Below are 22,613 nucleotides of genomic sequence, written 5' to 3'. Positions count from 1 at the left end.
ACTTTTGCTGGATCTCAGGACAGGGAGATACCGCCAGGGAGAGATAGTCCCATAGGTAGCCTGACCCCAAGCCATGAAGGGCTTTAAGCTCCCCACCATTGCCTTGAATTGCACCCAGCAGCATACTGGTAGCCAATGCAGCTTGCAGAGCAGAGGTGTCACATGTGCCAAACAACTGGTACCTATAACTGCCTGTGCTGCTGCATTTTTTTATGATAGGTATTGGTAAAACTAGAGCATTTAATGCAGCAACAGGCTTATACTGGGGGAAAGCTGAAGATCAATTATCCACAATATGATTACAAGCAAGACTTTCAACTTTATTCTTTGACATTGAAAGCACTCAGCTTTTCATTTACTTAAGAACTACTGTGTCCTTGCACTTGACACTCTTAAAACTGCTTCGCTCAAAGCAATTTTCTCTCTCCATCAGATTGTGTGACACTGGTTAGTTTTCTAACCTGTATACTAAACTAAGAATGGTGGTGTTTCAGAATATAATTAAGTCAGGTTGCTTCTATCAACCTTAAAAGAAAACATGTAGCATCTTGATGGAAGGAAGTTAAAAGCGTGTCTAGTACTACATGTTAGATCTCCAGTTGATTCCATAGAAAGGACAAAGAATATGCCATATAGCATTGGATACCATCTCTTGTATTCTAACTGAATATAACTGATAGAATAGGGTAATGTTTTCATTTAGCCTACAATGTAGTCAGATGCAACAATGGTTTAAGTATATGGCAGATTTGTGCCTTCAGATCAATCCTGATTCCTGGTGATAGTTTTCCTGCCATGATTTTTGGAAGTGGTTTGCCATTGCCTTCTTTCTGGGACTGACAGTGAATTATTTGGCCCTAAGCCTGAGGAAGGAAGAAAACTTGAGTTTCCCCACCCAAAGTCTAGCACTAGACCAAAATGGCTGTCTATGTCAGACAGAACACTTTAAATACTATAAATAATATAGATCTGTACTACATACTTAGTTTTTACATTACAATGTCTTAGAAATGAAAACTAAGTGTGCATCATTAACTTTAGTTTTTAAGATTTTGCAGGTGCTACAACAGCATAAAAGCTTTACTCACAATCCTCCTAAAGAGTTTACCAATGAAAATTGAGATTTTAATAAATGGTGGAAAATCATTCTTATTGAAAAAAAGGCACAAGAATTAAATTGTTTTGATTGCCCATTCTGGCTAATGGAAGCCCAACTGTCCTCAGAGTTTCATGGCATGCATAATTTGTTTAGAGCAAAGTGTGCCAGATGGCTAGCTATGACATTTACTCAATTGTAGTTTATACTCATATATTTCAGAGAGATGTGCCTCCATTTCTTTAAAGCTATTTTAAACACACAAAAACTGAAGCTACTGTATATGTAGTGTTGCATTTGCAGACAGAAGTTCAGATAAAGGTTCTATTTTCTGCCACATGCCTGGAAACATTTTTCCAACCTTCCAGCAACAGGGTTGGTATGGAAAGGGAAGATGATCCACTAAGAAATGGCTTATTAGGACATAGATTTTTGTATGTCTGAGGTGAAAATCCAGCTACATTTTTTGGCTAGGTAGATTCTTCTATCCCATAACCAGAAGTATCTTCATGTAGAGTTCTTTTCAGGACTGCTAGTGGAAAAGATTAACCCCAGGCTGAGAGCATGAGAGAATCTCCCAATCTCCCAACCTCTCCTCTGCAGGCAGCACTCTTATGTCCCTAAATAATATGTAGTGCTTAAATAAAGGATTGGAGGCTAAGTGACACGTTACATTAAGTTCTGGTCTGCCTAACAGTTTTATTTAAACAAAGTTGTAAAAATAAAAAAGTAATGAATAAAACTTGGAAGTCCATGACCCCCATCAAAAAATCAAAAAACTTGCATCAGTCATACATTAGGACCAAAAGTGAACAAGAGATACCACAGTGGTTAATACAGAGCATCTGATTATATGTATTCAGAAGATAGCTGGTAATTCCAAGTACAACAGCACAAGTATAATGAACTAGTGTAAATGAACTGTTGATGGTTTGTGTAAATATTTAAACTGCTCTGATTTTGTAGAAGCAATAGAATCTTTTCAAGTCCCCATTAGCTGCTTTCACAAAATGTTTACAAAAGATAGACCCCCAAACACAGCCTAAATAAATAGTTTGTCTTAAACATACTGGGTTAGTTGTTCAACAATGGCATATCAGTGTCCATTGGCACAGGAGCGAGTTCACACAAATAAAATAATGTAGCTTCACTGGCTTCTGCTTCTGTCAGTGGTTCCAGACGAACAAGTTTACTTTGGGTTGGTTGAGGATCCAGACTGGTTTCAAGGAGTTCATCCACTTCTATTGGCTTATCTACAGAAGCTGCAGTTTCTGGTGTACTCTCTGTTGCTGTGCTTGGGTTTCCATCAAACAATGCGAGGAGGGGGAAGGCTGTATATTGAATGAGCTGTTTATCTACAGTAGAAGAAATAAGCCAAACCAAAGTAATTATTTTAAACACCCACAAACATCATTTGTGTATTTTTACAGAATGAAAGTGAACAAAAATAAAACATGTTCAATATAGAGCATTATCAGCAAACATTGACAATTGCATTTTGTTCATATCTAAAAATAAACTAATTTCTATAAAATGTGAACACTGGACAATCAAACAATTTTACAGTATGAAAACTCATAGTCACCTGCTTTAGGGTTAGAATTAGGCACATTTTGTGAGTCTTGTTGAGGACTATTACTTTTCATAGTTTCAATTCCCTTTGTTTCCACCTACAAAAAAGATGAGATGAAGAAAATGAGAACAGAATCTATCAAAGTAAAATACAGGTAGCCCTTGCTTAATGACCATTTGTTCCACGACCATTTGACGTTATGACGGCACTGGACGAATGGTACTTATGCCCAGTCCTTGAAGTTACGGCCGTTGCAATGCCCCTGCAATCACAAGATCAAAATTTGGGTGCTTGGCAACCTGCCTTCATTTATGACCACAGGGTGTGCTTCAACTTCCTCCAACCCATCTATCTCCCCCTATCTCTGCCCTTTTGGCCGCCCTGTGTTCTGCTGCCTTGTGCTCCACCGCTCCCAGCTGACCTTCAGTCTTCTTCCTCCGCTGCTGATGAGGCGCACCCAGCTTGGCCCTTCACGAGGCAGCTGCTGGCCATGTGACACCTTCTTCCCAAGGCCACATGCAGCCTTCCTGAAATCACACACAGCCAGCAGCTGCCTTGCAAAAGGGGGAAAACAACGGGAGGAAGAAGATAGCGAAGGTGAGTTGGGGGCAATGGAGTGGTGGAGTGTAGAGCAGCTTGAGTGCCCTCCCACCCGCAGCAGCAGCCACCCCGTGTCTGGCTGTGCCTGCACTGGGCAACAGCAGCTACTTACCTGCCCACTGGTCTACTTGCAAGCCACCTGGGACCTGTGATTTCCTGCCGGCTTTCCCATTGACTTTGCTTGTTGGAAGCTGGCAGGAAGTCTCAAGGAGGTCCTTGCTTAACGACCCACGATTCTTGCCTAATGATGGTAATGGGGACTGCTGGGATTGCTATTGCTAAGTGATGCGGTCATGTAACATCGTGCTTTATGATGGCATCGCTTAGCGATGGAAATTCCAGTCAATTACTGTTGTTAACCGAGGACTACCTGTATTCTGCAGTAGTCTTCAGAAAGGTGTGAGATGCTATAGCTAGAAGAAACAATAGAACACAGTGACAAGCTAACATTCAGCAATGTATTTAGGAGTAAAGTTTTGGAATTTTAGAGCCCTTTATTTGTATTTCCTCTACACATATGAAAAACAGACTGGGACATTAATACTATAATATACAAAGAGTAATTTTATTTCAATCACATATATACTTTACATTAGGATGTGCAAAGCATTCTGTGCACAGAGCAGCTTGTTTTGGATGGTCTGATCCTGAACCGAAACATACATATTTGGGGTATTTTGGTCCATTCATGGAACAAAACAGGGCTGCTTTGGTATGAGCAGAAATGGTTTACAGGAATGAAGAGGGGAAAAGCCAAGATGCTGGCAGAGGAGGAAAGACAGGGAGAAAAGGAGGGTTATTGGAAGGCTGTGAGATATGGGTCAGCCAGTGGGATATGCTGTGCTGGAATACTGGCAGTGGCTGAAGGAAAGGAGGAAAGAAAAGGCCTTGGAAAGGTGGCATGGGAGGCAGGCTGGTGGGATGTGCAATGCTGGGAGCTGCTAAAGTAAGGTGCAGAGAGAGGAACTTTGCCCAATTTGCCCATCCAGATTGTGTTTCATCTGAAACTTGAAACAACAACTTCATTCAGGGTGTCAGTACTGCCAAACTGTGGGTCACCTGAAATTGTATGGCAGAGCTTCTGGAACATAATAGTTTGTTCCAGGTTCAAACCAAAATAATTTCTCCATTTTACACACCTCCCTACTTTGATAGTTCTAGAAGCATTGCTATGCAATTGCAGCACATTCCTGTAAGGCTGTACTAGACAGGCAAGATACAGAACATGGAAACTAGTAAGCATGTGTAATGTAAAAAGAGGTTGAGAAGAGTCCAGTACTAGAAAGCATGGCAATTCAAACAAACAGTTTGAACTAGTCTTAAATTATGACCTTGCTAAGATTCAGATTTTTTAAAATATGAACTTGTTGTTTTAACATATTTCACTGCTGTGCTAATGTAAAACTTACTTTTGTACTACTGATATGACCTGTTGGGTTCATCTGCACGGAACTTGAAAAAAGCTGAACAAGACAAAATATACATGTTTTTTTTAAAAAAAAACATTCTAAATAAAAAGTTGGCTATTTTTAAACTACACCAATTTTTTTTCTGAAAATGTCTATATTAGAAATATTCTTCAGAAAACTTAAGTACAAACTATTTTTTTTGTTTTCTCTGAAATGTTAAACTTTGCAGTTGGCATTAATATAGATCCTTAGCATATTTTAAAAAATAGAACAGTTTTTTACTTTATAAAACTGAAGGCCCCCAAAAAGCAGTCAATATTTACATCAACCAGAAGATCTGGATCTATGCTGAACTGCCGTCCTGAAAGCATGGCCTGAAAATCCTCTAAACTGCAATCAATGCTCTCAAGGTAATCCAGGAGTTCCACCCTAAAAGAAAGAGAAGTCCATGACACCCTAGCTTTTTGAGCAGTAAGTTGTTCCCTACTTGCCACCTTGGACTTCTAAAATAAAATTAAGAAAAAGATGCTCTTTTCCATAAAATGTAAAAATATTTGATTTTTTTTTTCTCCAGTTTCCAAAGTATCAGCTGGTACAAAGTATGAAATTCAAGGACAGCAGCGTATGAATACAATTACATAAAGCCCTAGAGACAACCACCCAGACTATCTGAAATTAATCTGTAAGTGATCCATGATATTTATCAAGAATGGAGACACATATTGCCCGTGGAAATTGATTTGACAGAAAACCCTAATTATTTAGGAATTTAAAGACTAAGAATACATGTTTGTTATTGTGGATTCAAACAACCCAATTACACTAAAACCACCAAATTCAGAATTCAAGATTCTATGGTAAACAGATTGGAATCTTATGCATCTAGCCTGTTCCAAAAAGGAGAACAAATAATAAGCATATTTAAAATATATGTACCAATGCAAAAGTTTTTAAAAGAGGGAGATAAGATGGTGCATGAACTTTAAAACTAAAAATAACATAAAGAAAGTAACACATAACTCACTTTCCAAGAAGGTTGATATTTTGTGAGATTACTCCATTTTCACTAAGAATGGAATCCATCATTGAGACTGGGTCTTCTGCTGTTAAAGTCGATTGGCTGTTTAACTGAACAGCACTAGACATTAATGGGTTTGCACCATCAGTGGAAGGACTCATAGATTCATCAGATGAAATACCAACTGGTTCAGCATTTGTATTTTCTTGAATTATAGGAGTATATTCATCCTCATTATCATCTTCTACTATTACAATGTCAGGACTATAGCTGCAATGCAAACATAAGATTAAAGAAAAGAAAGTCTTTCTTTTGCAGTTTGATTGGAAATAAAGAAAAACTATGAAATTGTATTCCGCATGTGGTGTTAGACAGCATTTCTGTTTCTGTACTCACCTCTGAATAATCAGAAGTTCAACATATTTTTGGGGTGGTAACAGTAGGGAGACTAGAGACTTACACAACAGATGTAATTTCACACATTCAAATGCACATTTTCTTAAATAATGTGACACTTTAAAGACTAACTAATGTATATTTGTGTAGGCTTCTTTAAAAAAAATCAAAATCCATTTCATTAGATCCACAAAGCGTTTTCAACAATATATTTGTTAGAGTTTTTACTGTTTTTGCTGCAAAAATCAAAACAAAATGAAAAACAGAAACCCAGCTTTTTTAGGTTAGCAATTCCCAAAACAGCTCTGCAAAGCAAGCCAGGATTATTAGTAATTTTAATATAGTTATTTGCTACTAGTTGTTATGACTGATATGATCTGGATCTGAAACACTTGCCAGATATTAGCACTCCTATATTAATGAAAATGTATGGATTCTTATAACTTATTTATAAAAGTACAACTGCAGGCATCAATGCAGGATTGCCCAAAATTGCAATTATGCTCGTAACATATAGGTGTTTCTTACTTTGAGTCTGAAACAGTGTCATCACTGGTTTCTGGAGTAACAGGAGCCTTTTCTTCATCCCCGCTATCGTCAGTGATGTCATAAATAATAATGTCATCTGACAGTTGTTCTCTTTGCTTTAAACCATCATTCCTGTTGTGTGAAACCTGCCCATTTACAAGCTGTAATAACATAATTGCATAAGACATAAAGATAAAACATAGAAAATAAGGATAGAAATATCACTTCCTCAAAGTGGATGAGAAACAATTAAAAGGACTACATTCAGAATGTATTTGAAATTGATTTAGAAATCATTAGTTCAAACACCATACTAAAAAAATTGTTTGAAATATGCTTTCTAACAGGATAATTATTTTTAAATCATTTAAGAGTAGCATTTTGAGTAAAAGAAATACTGTATTGTACACAGAGGTTCTTCTTCGATTTGTGGATTCTGGGGGAGGGGAAGTGAACACACTTGCACCTAATCCCAACTACCAAAGGAAGAATATTTGATTCTTCCAATGGTGTTTATTAGTAGTTCTCACTTCTGTCCTGGAGACATTAAGTTTCTCAATTCAAGCTACAGATGAGATGGTTCTGTCTATCTTTTATTTGTCTCTTTTCCTCCATCCCTCATCCAGCTACATTCCTATTTACAATTCACTACACAAGGAGCAGTGATCAACCTTTCCTGACATCCCAGTGACATCAATTAACAGCTACAGTGGGGCAAAAAAGTATTTAGTCAGCCACCAATTGTGCAAGTTCTCCCACTTAAAAAGATGAGAGAGGCCTGTAATTTTCATCATAGGTATACCTCAACTATGAGAGACAAAATGAGAAAAAAAATCCAGAAAATCACATTGTCCGATTTTTAAAGAATTTATTTGCAAATCATGGTGGAAAATAAGTATTTGGTCACCTACAAACAAGCAAGATGTCTGGCTCTCACAGACCTGTAACTACTTCTTTAAGAGGCTCCTCTGTCCTCCACTCGTTACCTGTAGCAATGGCACCTGTTTGACCTTGTTATCAGTATAAAAGACACCTGTCCACAACCTCAAACAGTCACACTTCAAACTCCACTATGGCCAAGACCAAAGAGCTGTCGAAGACACCAGAAACAAAATTGTAGACCTGCACCAGGCTGGGAAGACTGAATCTGCAATAGGCAAGCAGCTTGGTGTGAAGAAATCAACTGTGGGAGCAATAATTAGAAAATGGAAGACATACAAGACCACTGATAATCTCCCTTGATCTGGGGCTCCATGTAAGATCTCACCCCGTGGGGTCAAAATGATCACAAGAATGGTGAGCAAAAATCCCAGAACCACATGGGGGGAACCTAGTGAATGACCTGCAGAGAGCTGGGACCAAAGTAACAAAGGCTACCATCAGTAACACACTACGCCGCCGGGGACTCAAATCCTGCAGTGCCAGATGTGTCCCCCTGCTTAAGCCAGTACATGTCCGGGCCCGTCTGAAGTTTGCTAGAGAGCATTTGGATGATCCAGAAGAGGATTGGGAGAATGTCATATGGTCAGATGAAACCAAAGTAGAACGTTTTGGTCTAAACTCAACTCGTTGTGTTTGGAGGAGAGAGAATGCTGAGTTGCATCCAAAGAACACCATACCTACTGTGAAGCATGGGGGTGGAAACATCATGCTTTGGGGCTGTTTTTCTGCAAAGGGACCAGGATGACTGATCCATGTAAAGGAAAGAATGAATGGGTCCATGTATCATGAGATTTTGAGTGAACACCTCCTTCCATCAGCAAGGGCATTGAAGATGAAATGTGGCTGGGTCTTTCAGCATGACAATGATCCCAAACACACCGCCCGGGCAACGAAGGAGTGGCTTCGTAAGAAGCATTTCAAGGTCCTGGAGTGGCCTAGCCAGTCTCCAGATCTCAACCCCATGGAAAAACTTTGGAGGGAGTTGAAAGTCCGTGTTGCCCAGTGACAGCCCCAAAACATCACTGCTCTGGAGGAGATCTGCATGGAGGAATGGGCCAAAATACCAGCAATAGTGTGTGAAAACCTTGTGAAGACTTACAGAAAACGTTTGACCTCTGTCATTGCCAACAAAGGATATATAACAAAGTATTGAGATGAACTTTTGATATTGACCAAATACTTATTTTCCACCATGATTTGCAAATAAATTCTTTAAAAATCAGACAATGTGATTTTCTGGATTTTTTCCCTCATTTTGTCTCTCATAGTTGAGGTATACCTATGATGAAAATTACAGGCCTCTCTCACCTTTTTAAGTGGGAGAACTTGCACAATTGGTGGGTGACTAAATACTTTTTTGCCCCACTGTAAATTCCAGGGGTACAGTTGAAATGTTTGTAACGAGGAACTTCTGATTATATGCAAAGTCTTTCACACTGAGTCGAAACTTTGATAGTGGGATTCCAGTTCCAGGTTGAAATAAAGCTTCAATCTCTTAACATTCTATGCCATTAATTTAACAGACTCTTCTGAGGTTTCTGCTTATGGTACTGAAGGTTTCTATATGCTACAACCATCAAAATTAACTAAAGCCTATCAATACCTCCCTCTTGTAAAGGTGGTGCAGTTTTGATTACTGGAATCGAACTAACATTTTACCAGATATAAAACTGCCCTTTTAAATTTGTCTTTTAAACTGCCAAAAAAAAAAAAAGCAATTAATTTTTAACCCAAGAATTTATGGGTATTATGCAAGACACCAAGAAACCAAAAACCTTAGTTAGGGAAATGGAAACATGCCACACACACAAAAATAATGAACTTTATGATCTTTACATTATAATTTTCTCTCTACTGGAACTAAGGTTTTTGCATTGCATGGTATACTATGGTTTAATATAAACCATTATTTAGTGTCTTTGTAATTCATGCCATTATAGTTTAAGGAGAATTCTCATATTCAACAGAGGAAAGAAGTGTTGTATTCTCTTAAAAACAAAATAATGGGCCCAAACTTGGACCAGCCATCAGTGTTATTAAAAAATGGACTGGTCACAGAAAAGAAACAAAATGGGTAGAATCCAGGCATGTTTATTCCAGTGGAAACCATTTCTACTGATAAAACGATAGGGAAGGTGATGCCCTCTATTCCCTGCATCTTGAAAAACGGTCATGGAGAATTCAAAGTTCAAGGGCAGATTTAAGGGAATACGTAGAACAGCGGGGAGGAAGAAGTCTGTCCATGCAAAGTGACTTGCATCTGCACAACTTGGATTTTGCCATAATCTTGCTAGTCTACAGACAAATTGGCTCATTGGAAGTCTCTGCTTAGAACTGCAATCACTAACCTCCCCTTCTCAGTGTAAAGCAAAACTTCATTTTAAACTGCGTTTCACTTGTGTCTCAAACAGCCACATTAAGATAGTTCCACTAAGGTAGTAACCTTTCACTGTTTTATTTAAGTATACTTTAAAATTAACTCACATGATGTTTGTTTTCTGCTGGCTCTTTGACTATCTGCTGAAATAAGTTGGACTTTGGAGCCCCATTAGTATTCAGAAGCAGTGGGCTAAATCAGAAAAAATAAAATATGTTAATTCAGTCTTAAAAGCTGCAGGTTCTTTTTAAAAAATCTTATTCCAGAATTTCCAAAAATAAGCTTACCGTTTGCGTTTCAGACTCACAAGTTGATTATTCTGAACGAGAGTAACAATGAACTGCACAATCTACAGAAAAAACCAGAATGTTCTGTTGCATTTCAATCTCAAACAAAAATACTTATCTCCATGGAAATAAGTCTGAACTTAACCAAATTTGTTAACTTGCATTGGAAATTAATTTTCTTGTACATAAGAGAACAAATTGTTAACCAAGTTTTGCAAAAACGAAACAGAAATTTCTTCAGCAAATTATCAAATATCAAAGCCTATATCTCAAGATTCATTCCAGCTTGCAGACTTAGATAACATAAGATAGGGTGCTCTGTGGCATGAGCAATATCACTTTGGAACTATGTCATTCTTAGCTGCTTCAGGGGGCTTGGATGTGTGACAGTAGCTGGTCCAGGAAGCTGAACACATTCTCTGGTCCCTTGATAACTTTAAAGAGATAATGGTGTGGTCCCTTCTGAAGAAACCTTCCCTGAAGCAAGCAATATTAGGTAACTATTGTCGTCTCTCCAATTTTCCTCTTTTAGGAAGATTGTTGAAAAAGTGATGTGGCTCCAGCTGCAGAATGCTTTAGAGGTAACAGATTATATGGACCCTTTTAATCAATCCTAGGTGTGGGAACAAGACAGCACTGATTGCTTTGGTAGATGCCCTTTGTCAAGAGCTATGGGGTGGGGGGGGACACAGCCTTCTTGGTCCTACTTAACCTCTTAGGAGCCTTCTAGACTACCTACTATAGTTGGAGATTTGAGACACTAATTTACAGTAGTTCCACTCCTTCCAAAACAAGTAGTTCCAGTTAATAGTAATGGGGGAGAAAAGGCTGGTTCCATGGATGCTCCTTTGTCAGCTTCCACAGGGATTGAATCTCTTGCCCCTGTTAACATGTACATGAATGAAGCTGCTGGGAAAGATCACCAGTATGTTGATGATACTCAATTTTATTTATTTACATATTTTGCCATTTGGGGCAAGCAAGGAACTACTTTTTTCTATATTCATTATAGTTTTTAGAAAGTTATCTGTGTTGTTTATTTCTGTTTGTGTATATATTTTCTTAATAATATCAACATTCACAACTATAGCACTTGCATCAATATCTTGAGCTGGGGTTTCAGCAATGAGCAGTTGATGGGTCGCCAGTAAGAACAGCTTTGAAATAATTCCTACATTACATTGTAGCCTAAAGCATCTCGTGTTATATAAATGTATTTCTGCTGAAGTAATAACACTTCACATTCCTTCCCCATACACATTCCATATGTACCCTAATCTATTCTGGAGAATATCCCAAATTTTCAAAGCTAATTTTGGGATACACAGGGTAGTGCTTAAGAACTTATTGTATTGATAAAAAATAACAAAATGGATGCAACCCAGTCAGTCCAAGAGTAGTGAGGTTATATTTCTCCCCCCACCCCACATAACTGAAGAGACAAAGATAGGATTTTTTCCTACTGCTGCAATCTGAAACACAATGCTTTAAGGCTGTTGTAGTTGTCATTATTTAGAATTGGGAGAAGTCTTATGAAAAATTAATATTACATTCCAGTGGTTGCAATTTCATTTTTGTTACATAAAGATTTTTTTTCCAAAGAACTAATCATCGTATACAACATTTGAGTTATTTTGTATGGACAGTTCAGTTTTGGACAAGGTTTGCTCATATGCATCTTTAGTGCATATTGAACAGAACAGCATAAATTTATTTTGATTCTGCCTTCTGATTCTCAAATTATTAATCCATATATAGTAGATTAATTTTAACATTTTAATATATAACAAACTGATATCATCAAAGATCTTTATAGCTGCATACAACTGTGCTCTCAAACAGTGATTTAAACTTTTTTTGCCCTCTCTTACCCCAGGAAAATACCATTTTAATTTGTTTTTAAGATTCCCAATTGCTTGAATTCTTACTTCCAATTCCTGTCAGTAAAAATTATTTAATCTACCAATTTGTGTTATCTTCACTAAAGCCATTTTTTGTTTTCCTTTGCACTGTAGATTATATATGAAAATGAATCTGAGAAAAATTAATTACCTTCCGAATAACTTGCTGCTGCTGCAGATGTTTTGCTCTCAGTTCTGCTACCTCCCGCCAAAGGGATTCATTTTCTCTGTTTCAAGACATTTATAGTTAGATTAAAGTGTTTGCATGTGAATACTTAGAAATATATCTTGAAAGATAATATTAACAATCACTAATATGATACAGATAATTTTAAGGTTAAACTAGAAATTTTCATGTTAAAATGTCTGATATTAAAAGGCCAATTTTCCCAGTTTTCATAATCAATGAAGTTACATCACACAAACGATTATGTATTTACCTCTTCAGTGCAGAAAGCCTGGATTCAATAGTTTCTTGTTTAATTTGAACCTTCTGAGCACTACTTATAATTTTAGACAGGTCTTCTTGACGAATTTTATTTTCTTCAGGCTTTGAAGAAGAAACCTGTAACAATAAACATTCCAGATACAAATGAGTAATAATATACATCTTGATAATACAGGTATTCCTCACTTAACAGCCATTCATTTAGTGACTGTTCAAGTTACAATGGTGCTGAACAAAGGGACTTACAACAGGTTCTTGTGCTTACGACCATTGCAGACCCCCATGGTCACATGATCATGACCCGGGAGCTTGGCAACCAGCTTGCACTTATGATGGTTGCAGCATTGTGAGGTCATGTGATTGTCATTTGCAACCTTCCCAGCCAGCTTTCGGCAAGCAAAAATAATGCGGAAGTGTGTGATTCGCTTAACAGCCAGGGTGATTTGCTTAATGACCGCTGCAAAAAAGGTTCTAAAATCAGGTGCGACTCACTTAACAATCACCCATTTAACAATGAATTTTCTGGTCCCTATTGTGGTTGTTAAGCAAAGACTACCTGTAGCTTGAAATAGGTCTCCTGCAAGATTAGGACAGGTAATTACAATGCGCAAATAGAAACTTAAATTTGTTTCAGAAATGAATTCCAAAGTGGTATGATGACTATGAGATATCTAATATAGGTGATTTTTGGCAAAAGTTTGTATGGAGAAAAAGAATGTTCTATAAAATTTTTCACTAACCTTTCTTTTAATATGCTCCAATAAGTCTTCCCGTCCTTGCTTGAAATAGGGGTGTTGGAACTCAACAGGGCCATCTCTTTCCAATTTAACAATCCCAGAGTCGACATGGACCACTTTACGGAAACCATCTGAAAAATTATATCCACAATGCAAAAATCAACTGGAATATTCAAGGCTTCAGTCCTCATTCAACAGTGAAAATTTCCAAACATACAATGTAACAAACTTTGCAATTCTTGGCTAAACAGTTTCACTAATGCTCACAGCTCTATCTTTCGCTATCACCAAAATCCATTCTGTTAAATGTACTTTCAATTTCTACAGAAGCCGGTATCATTATACAAGACAAATGAGAAACATAGGAAGCAGTGCCTGATCTCTTTGTTTCCCTTCTAGTTTTACAGGTATTACTCTATTTCTGAGAAATACAGGGCAATTATACATGCAGCAGTTTTTTTACTATACTGCAATTTGATATTAAAAAAAATACTATGAAAATATAGTTCACCTCTTCTGCTAGCTATGAGCCAGTTAGTCTAAATCTGGAAGTAAAAATAAGAATGACACAATATACTAAACAGTGGTAAGCTACAGAAACTATGCATAAAGTTCTAAATATGTATAAGAAATGCATGCAGTTATTATAATATAACAAATATAATATTTTTGCAAGGAAGCTGCACTGATGTTAAATTTACTACCATGGATTTCATCTGAAATTTTAGCCAACCAGTAGAACTTTCTCCCAAAAAATTCCACTCAGCACACTCATACTGATGAAAAGGGAACAGAAATGGATTTTAATCAATTCCCATTCTCTCATTATCTTTTTCTACATTCCAAAGAATGCCCTAGCCTTCTAGAATAGATTTTTTTTAGGGGGTGGGGTATAGAAGATTACAAGGACAGAGGGAAATCAGCAGAAACTGCCTCCTTTCCAATTCAATCTAGGTATTCTGCCAACTTGCATGAAGACTATGATAAATCCATCCATAATGTACTCAATAGATTTTCTTCCCAAAATTGGGAGATAAACTGGCCTTGCTACAGCAGAGCAAAACCTAACCTTCCAAGGTGATACTGATTATCAATATCATAGAATTTTATCCTCAAAATTCTTGTGAAAAAAATATGTTCCCTAACTGATGCTTACAGATATGTTTTTTAAAAAAATCAAGTCTTTTCATAGTTCTGCAGCTATAATACTCAATAATGGATACAAAACATAAAAAAAAATTAACTATCCTTCCCTGGTTTTAGTATTTCAGAGGATCAAGAACACTGGGCACTGAAAATTTACAGCAAATGCAATTCCTAGGAAAGACAGCAACTACATTCCTTAGAAAATTGTTTGCGTTCATGATCACAATTTAATCTGAATGACTGATAGAATGTACTAGTGCAAAACAAAAAAATGAACCTACTTCAAGATTAATAGTGTAAAATGTTCTATATTTTTAAGTGTAGATTTTAAAAAGTAATTCTGTATAACATTAAAAAAACTCACACATATTTAGCTGTCTCACAAAGCTTGCCATGTTGTTGTGCTTGAAGTACTTTGGAAGAATCTCTTTGGCAAACCTTTGTTCATCCAATACGAGGAAACTCTGGCCATTCTGAAATTAAGAAATCATACACAATTATGGTTGGCATCTAAATAAAATGAAAAACATTTTTCTAAATATTTGCAAATCACTTCTCACTGAAGCATTCTTTAAAATGCAAAATAACCTCTAATTAAAAAAAATATATAATTAATATCAAAGTTACAAAGAGCTGTCACTGAAAATAGTTAAGATTATGAACAAGATTAACATGGAATTTCGAAGAGGCAAGTCACGAATGCATTAATGACATCAACTCAGACCAATTTACAGGACACTTTAATATTGTGCTTGACTATGTGATGACTGCCTAACAAAGTGAATTTTGGTTACAGGATAATTGGCTGGTTCTAAAACACATAATCTTTATTATTTCTACTTGTTTCTATTGTTTTGTTGCTATTACGTGTCCAGGGAAGAATGTGAAGAATGATGATGGCGGCACAGTAATGGCAAGGGGACAAGCTAGAAAAGATGCTTTTTTCCTTTCGGATTATTTATTCAATTGGGGAAATATCAATTGTGTAGTGAGATAAGTAACTCAGACCATCAGGGAATATGATTCTCAGGTACTATGAAAAAAGGGAATATACGTGTGAATAAATGTATATACAGTGATACCTCGGGATACGAACGCCTCTGCTTGCGAATTTTTCGGGTTACGACCAGCTCTGGCCCCAAAATTTTACCTCGGTTTGCGAACTCCGCCTCGGGGTACGAGCCATTTTCCGCCCGTGCCACGTGGTCCGCGGCCATTTTCTGCCCGTGCCACGTGGTCCACGGCCATTTTTCCGCCCATGCCACGTGGTCCGCGGCTGTTTTTCCGGCCCTGCTGCGTGGTCCGCGGCTGTTTTCGCGCCGCGCCGGGCTGTTTTCGCGCCGCGCCGGGCCGTTTTCGCGCCGCGCCCGGCCATTTTCGCGCCGCACCACGCCGCGCCCGGCCGCTTTCCGTGTGGTCCGTGGACGCCAGAACGGATTAACGGTAATTACATTGAACCTTATGGGAAATTGCCTCGGGTTGCGACCAAATTCGGGCGGAGGGCGGAACGGATTAACCGGATTTACATTGAACCCTATGGGGAAATTTGCCTCGGGGTGCGACCAAATTCAGAGGGCGGAACGGATTAACCAGATTTACATTGAACCCTATGGGGAAATTTCCTTCGGGTTACGACCAACTCGGGATACGCCCAGAGTCACGGAACGGATTAAGTTCGTATCCCGAGGTACCACTGTACGTGAATAAATCTAGGAGGAAAACTACAGTTTGGAATGGGAGAATAAAACCAATATATGAAGGATAAAGCAAGGTGTCTAAGCAAAAATTCAGCCTAATTAATGGACTAAGAATAAGGGAACAGCAAGTTGATTAAGAACGTAGAGGATCTAACAGCAAATTATGTACTAGAACAGCTGGCTAAGGAACCAAAACAAATTAACTGGTGGACCAGAAAGCAAAATATGAGGAAACACTGGATAATAGAAGTAAGAAATGAGGAGATAAAATCACTGTAAGGCTCAGACAACGCTTTGGTATATGAAGAAACTGTATATTACTTACAAAAAATGGAAAGGAAGGTATAAGGAGACTTGCCACATCAAATATTACAGCCCAACTGGGCCTTGGATTGATATAGCCATAGCCTGGCATATGTGACATAAGCAATTTATTTTTAACTGTTTTAAAATAGCAGCTATAGTATCTCTAGCAAATTGCCAGATATCAATTTTTCAATTGCACAGACTTTATTATGTATACGTATGTGTGTATGACAGCCAGTTTTGTGTAGTGGTTAAACCATCAGACTAGAAACTGGAAGACCATGAATTCTATTCCTGCCATAGGCACAAAGCCAGTTGGATGACCTTGAGTCAGTCACTCTGTCTCTCTCAACCCCAGGAAGAAGCAGGCAATAGCAAACCAATTCCAAAATCTTGCCAAGAAAACTGCAGGCAGTGGCCAGGAGTCAACACTGACTTGAAAGCACAAAAAAAAGAAAAGAAAAAAAAAGGTGTGTAGATCATTTTAAAGTGTTTAAAATGTATTTATTTATTTATTTATTTATTTACTCAGCCGCCCATCTCCCCCCAATGGGGGAACTCTGGGCGACTCACAAACATTAAAAACATAAATATATATAAATACATAAAACATCAGTTAAAAACATTACTAAAAAGGGGAAGGAGAGTCCAAGAAGATGAAAAATCTGAGGCTGAAGACAGGAGGCCTCTATGGGGCTAGCCATCCCCATGCTTGAGGTATTCCCTCCCCATCCCAGGCCAAGTGGCAGAACCAGGTCTTCAAAGCCTTACGGAAGGCCAGGAGTGAGGGGGCCAATTGCACCTCCGGGGGGAGAATGTTCCAAAGAGCGGGGGCTACCGCAGAGAAGGCCCACCTTCTGGACCCCGGTAATCAAAGTTCTTTCACTGAGGGGGTCCGAAGTACGCCCTCTGTGTGTGATCGGGTGGGACGGGTTGAAGTCATAGGGGAGAGGCAGTCCCTTAGGTAACCTGGTCCCATGCCATGTAGGTCTTTAAAGGTGATAACCAGCACCTTGAATTGGACCCAGAAGCAAACTGGCACCCAATGCAGCTCGCGGAGCAGAGGCATTACATGGGCCCTCCTTGGGGCTCCAACAATAGCCCGTAAGGCTGCATTCTGGACCAGCTGTAGCTTCCGGATAGTTTTCAAGGGTAGCCCCATGTAGAGCGTATTGCAGTAGTCTATCTGGGAGATAACAAGGACATGAGTGACTGTTCGAAGGGCATCCCGATCCAGGAAAGGGCATAACTGATACACAACCAGAAGTTGTGCAAAGGCCCTCCTTGCCACGGCTGCCACCTGCTCTTCAAGCAGGAGCCATGAGTCTAGAAGGACCCCCAGATTACGCACTGGGTCTGTCTGGGGCAGTGCCACCCCATCCAGCACCAAAGATGACAAAATCCCAGATACAGAGGAGCCATTAACCCACAGCTACTCCGTCTTACCAAGGTTCAGCTGAAGCATGTTCCCCATCCAGACTCTTACAGCCTCCAGGCACCACGAAAGGGCGGCCACGGCATCACTTACTTCACCAGGGATGGAGATGTATAGCTGCGTATCATCAGCATACTGATGATAGCTCATCCCATGATGACGGATGATCTCACCCAGCGGTTTCATGTAGATGTTGAAAAGGAGCAGAGAGAGAACCAAACCCTGTAGCACCCCATAAAGGAGAGGCCGAGGATGGGACTTCTCGCTCCCTAACACCACCAACTGGGATCGGCCCTGGAGAAAGGAGGTGAACCAGCACAAGACTGTGCTGCCCACCCCCAATTCCCTGAGCCGTCCCAACAGGATACCGTGGTCAACGGTATCGAAAGCCGTTGAGAGAACAAGGAGAGCAAGGATGGTCACACTTCCACCATCCTGCTCCCACCAGAGGTCATCCATAAGTGCAACCAATGCCGTTTCCATTCCATATCCGAGCCTGAAACCTGACTGGAAGGGATCCAGATAATCCGTTTCATCCAGAACCCTTTGGAGCTGTGATGCCACCACTTTCTCAACCACCTTCCCCAAAAAGGGGAGGTGGGAGACTAGATGAAAATTGTCCAGCACAGTAGAATCCAGGGAGGGTTTCTTGAGGAGGGGGTGCACCAATGCCTCCTTAAAAGCAGCTGGAAACACTCCCTTCTGCAAGGATGTAGTAACCATCGCCTGGATCCAACCACATGTCACCTCCCGAGCTGCTTTCACCAGCCAGGAGGGGCATGGGTCAAGATGGCAAGTGGAGGCCTTCACAGTCCCCAGGATCCTGTCCACTTCCTCAGGATGTTTCATATACATTAACTAAATTCTTGCAAGAGGCTTATAACACAACTGTATATTATGAATATAATCCAAATGAAGAGCCAAACATTATGGCTTTCCTGAATCAAGCCAGTATTTGACCTTGAGATTCTTCTGGTCATGTCCCTGAACTGTATCTTTGGGCAGTGTAATCTTAAACACAGCTGTGATCCTTAACAGTCCCAGCAACAAAATCAAGCATATGCAAAAGGGATCGGCATAGCAGCAATGACAGATAGTCCAACAGCAATACAGGTAAATTGCCTATCATCTGTCCATTATGAATATCAGAGAAGAAATTTGTCAACAGTGCAGAAATGCTACAATAAGATTACTCTACTCAGTCCATATCCCCTCCATACGAGACAAGATGATCATCAGCATTTTACTTTTATACCAGAGATGTTTTGCCAGTGTATGGGTTTTGTTGTAGTTGCTTACTAATAGCACCATCATAAAATCACATTGATATAGATTTATTACACCAGTGTATTATGGATTCTGCCAGCAAAGGGTATTTAGAAACAATCATATTCTAGAAGACTAGAATTTATAGACCTATTTTTCTTTATATTATTAAGATGACCTAATAGCCTATTTTTACCTACTAGTGACTAACCTCAAAATTAAACATTAGGATCAAGAAAAAAGTTAAACACCCAACTTATCATATGCTATAAATAAGATGACACAAGCAAGTGGACATGACATAAAGGCAATGTAAAATATGAGTGTCTCCTAGGATCTGCTCAATGTTTGCTTTAGTAATCTAAAGAGTATGTATGAAAATTGATCGCCCTAGTTTCCAATCCCTCTGTTCCAACCTGTACAGGGTCTAAAATAATCTTGATAGTAATAAAACACACCTCTTATTCCCTATGGCAGCAGAAATAGAAAGAAAAGTGGTAGAAGATAACTTCATAAAAATGTTTTTTTCCCCTAATATAATTCCTCTGAGAAAAAAAACAAGCAACTTTGAAAAGTCTCAACAAGGAAACAGATTTCTTACAACAGTTACACCATCTCTTGGTTCCCAAACATAATCATTTGACACAGGAACAGATGCAGTTCTAAATTCTCTCACCCTTAATATCCGAGAAATTATTTGTAAGCACATTCCTAAGAACAAAAACAGTAACTTAACTGTTACTGTTACATTCTATTCTCTGTAACATTTTGAAACCAAATACTGATCTATGAAGCCTCTCCTAGTACTAAATTAGGCTACATTTGCACTATTTCTACATATTAAATCAGACTTAAGACAAGGACACTCATATGCTCAGAATATTCCAACACCTACAAAAAGGTCTACTGAAACAAGCCCTATTTGTGACACTTGAACCTACTGATATTATACAAGTCCCCCCCCCCCAACATGAAGCTGATGAAGATATCTATTTACAAATTGGTAAGGGATAGCATTATTATCCCAAATTGTTTCTGTGACCAATAGAAAAGCAGCTTGGCTACCTACTATCAATAACCCAACCCTAATTGGATTTGTTTGCTTTTTCCTTACCATGAGGTTTGAACCCAACCATTGTAATTAATGTGATCAAAGCTACTATGTTTGACCATATTTTATTCAATTATGTATGTAGTTATGTAACTAATAAGCTCTTGCTAGAGTAAAACAAAGTTGAAAGTCAGGACACTTCAGCTGACATTCCTGATGACAGAGCAATATCACATCTGAACCCATTTAAATGTTATTAGTCAACAGATCAGAGCTAAGATAGCTAACAATAAAAACAGGCCATGAAAACAATACATAAATACAACACAACAGTGACCCAAAATAACTATGTACAGTGCTATCCTACACAACACTCATTCAGCAAATTGCTTCCTCATTCTAATAGCCACTGACAGAAGGTTAGCCACTAAGAATAAATTTTGGAATTTTATCTTCCAGCAAATATTTAATGAGTGGATCTGCCTGGAAGTGCAATCAATACAGGTATAATCAATCAATGGTGGGCTCCAGTTTAAAAACTGCAGAATAGAAGAATGTGGGGCACAAACTCCACTTTCTGTTCATGACAAGGAGAAACTCTCAAACACAAACACATTTTTCTTGCAGAAACTGTGAGGAGATTACATTCAGTCTTGCCCAAATAATGGTAGTAGACTTCCACTAAGATGAATTGCTTGCTGGGCGAAAAAAAACCTTTCAAATAAATTGCCAAACTGACCTGGTGAACAAGAAAAATGAATATAAACTGAGAAATCCTGAAGAGACTTATTACTGAAAATGCAGAATTACATCCTACTTGATAAAGAAAAACAGTTGATAGCCTAATAGAACAATGAACTCTTCCAGCTACCAGAGACATACTAGAACATTTGTGGCCAACTGTACAGAGATAGGACAGTTACCTTGGGTCTATCCTAAAGATCCTGGAGGCTGTTTCACCAGGTACTTGGGCCCAGAGACTAGGCAAGCTCTGCTGCTGATGTGGTTTTTATGACTGGAATTTATTAGTTACCTCAAGTGTCAATGATCACTGCTTGTAGCTGCTGTTTTAATCCTTGAAAGCTGCCCAGTCACTACTATGAGATGAGCAACCATATACATTATTTAAATAAATAAATATTCTCATCCAGAGGTTCAGGGCACGGAGCCAATGTAGTAAGTGTTGAACATTAAATTGGAGAGTGCTTTTCAGCACCCTCTTTTGTGTACAGAGTTAACACTACAGGGAAGCACAATATACACAAAGTGCAGACTTTTCCATGCACATTCCTTATCCACAGGAACAGCTTGTGTCAAGAGGGATGCTTGACTGGCTAATAGATCGGCTTCCTCACCCAGGACTACTGGGCATGTCAGGGCTCCCTCAATCGGCACCAAGGGACCTCTCTGGTTCTGCATAACCCCCAAAGACGTAGCCCGTGCCGGTCCAGGCCCTTCTGCAATGATGTTTTCCAGTAGAAGGATCCCGCGGCGGCCTTGCAGTCCGCTTTGAACGCCATGTGACAGTTGAGGCCTCCTGACGATCTCGTTCCCGGGAAGGACGAGTGCGTACTGCGCGGGCCCGGGGAAATGACTGATGGGGAGAGCTTGTGGGGGGGGGGGGGAATCGCAGGATCCGATGCCCGTCACTGATCTTGGGAGAAGCCTTCGCCCGAAAAAAGCGTGACTCACGCCGGATCACGCCCCCTTCCTCTTACACCGCCTCTTGCCAGGCCTTTTGTCCCGCCCGAGGGGCCGTTCAGGCGAGAGAGGGGGCATGACCACGAAAGCAAGGCTTTCAGGCCAGATGGGAGAAAGAAAAGGCCGGTTCTCTCCCCTCCCCACCTCCCCACCCACTTCGCGGCTGGCCTCCCTCAAGAGCGCCTACCTGGCTCCAGGTGATGAGCTGGTTACTCGGCGCGTCGCCCACTAGCGCCCAAAGTTTACTCAGAAAGGCCGGGACTGCCGTGGCGGCGGCGGCGGCCGTGGCGGCCGCCGACATGACCGGCTGCTGCTGCTTCATTGTGGCTAGGCGGAGGGGGCAGAGCAGAGACAATCCGGACCGCTGTCCTTCCTCCTCTCGGCGGCGGCGCCGATCGCTCCTCGCCTGGCGCGCCTGCGCAGGCTCGCGACACACGCGCGAGGCCGGGAGCCGCTTCACCCCGCCCTTTACATAACGGGACCACGTGCGCGGCCCTCACGAACCACAACAGCCAGAAGCCTTCGCTGCTATTGGAAGAAGGCTCGCGGGCTCGCCATTGGCTTGGTGCGGCGGGGGACGGAAATTTCCACCGACTGGAATGCAAAAGAGCGAGCCGAGGCAGCCAATGAGGGAAGGGTTCGCCTAATAAGAATGAAAGGGCCGCCCGCGCCAGGTGAAAAGGGGGAGGGGTTGTGTAC

General features: G+C 39.9%; 1 protein-coding gene across 1 annotated transcript; it reads right to left on the bottom strand.

Annotated features, from left to right (window-relative positions):
* Positions 1-1,355: 1,355 nt before the first annotated feature.
* HSF2 (heat shock transcription factor 2) lies at positions 1,356-22,358 on the bottom strand. The gene is made up of 13 exons (XM_088140014.1): positions 22,102-22,358; positions 14,823-14,931; positions 13,316-13,443; positions 12,568-12,692; positions 12,279-12,354; positions 10,227-10,288; positions 10,047-10,131; positions 6,621-6,781; positions 5,703-5,966; positions 5,002-5,107; positions 4,679-4,732; positions 2,682-2,766; positions 1,356-2,451 (listed from the first exon to the last, which is right to left on the bottom strand). The coding sequence occupies exons 1-13, from the start codon at positions 22,234-22,236 to the stop codon at positions 2,171-2,173; spliced, it is 1,671 nt and encodes a 556-aa protein (XP_087996140.1). The 5' UTR covers positions 22,237-22,358; the 3' UTR covers positions 1,356-2,170.
* Between the last annotated feature and the right edge of the window lie 255 nt (positions 22,359-22,613).

Source organism: Python bivittatus, unplaced genomic scaffold (assembly GCF_059951505.1).
Source record: "Python bivittatus isolate LINGU-HERP-01145 unplaced genomic scaffold, Pbiv_v1 ctg000020_np1212, whole genome shotgun sequence".
Lineage (NCBI taxonomy): Eukaryota > Metazoa > Chordata > Lepidosauria > Squamata > Pythonidae > Python > Python bivittatus.
Note: the sequence above shows the minus strand (reverse complement) of the source record. Positions and strands in the feature narration are given on the sequence as shown.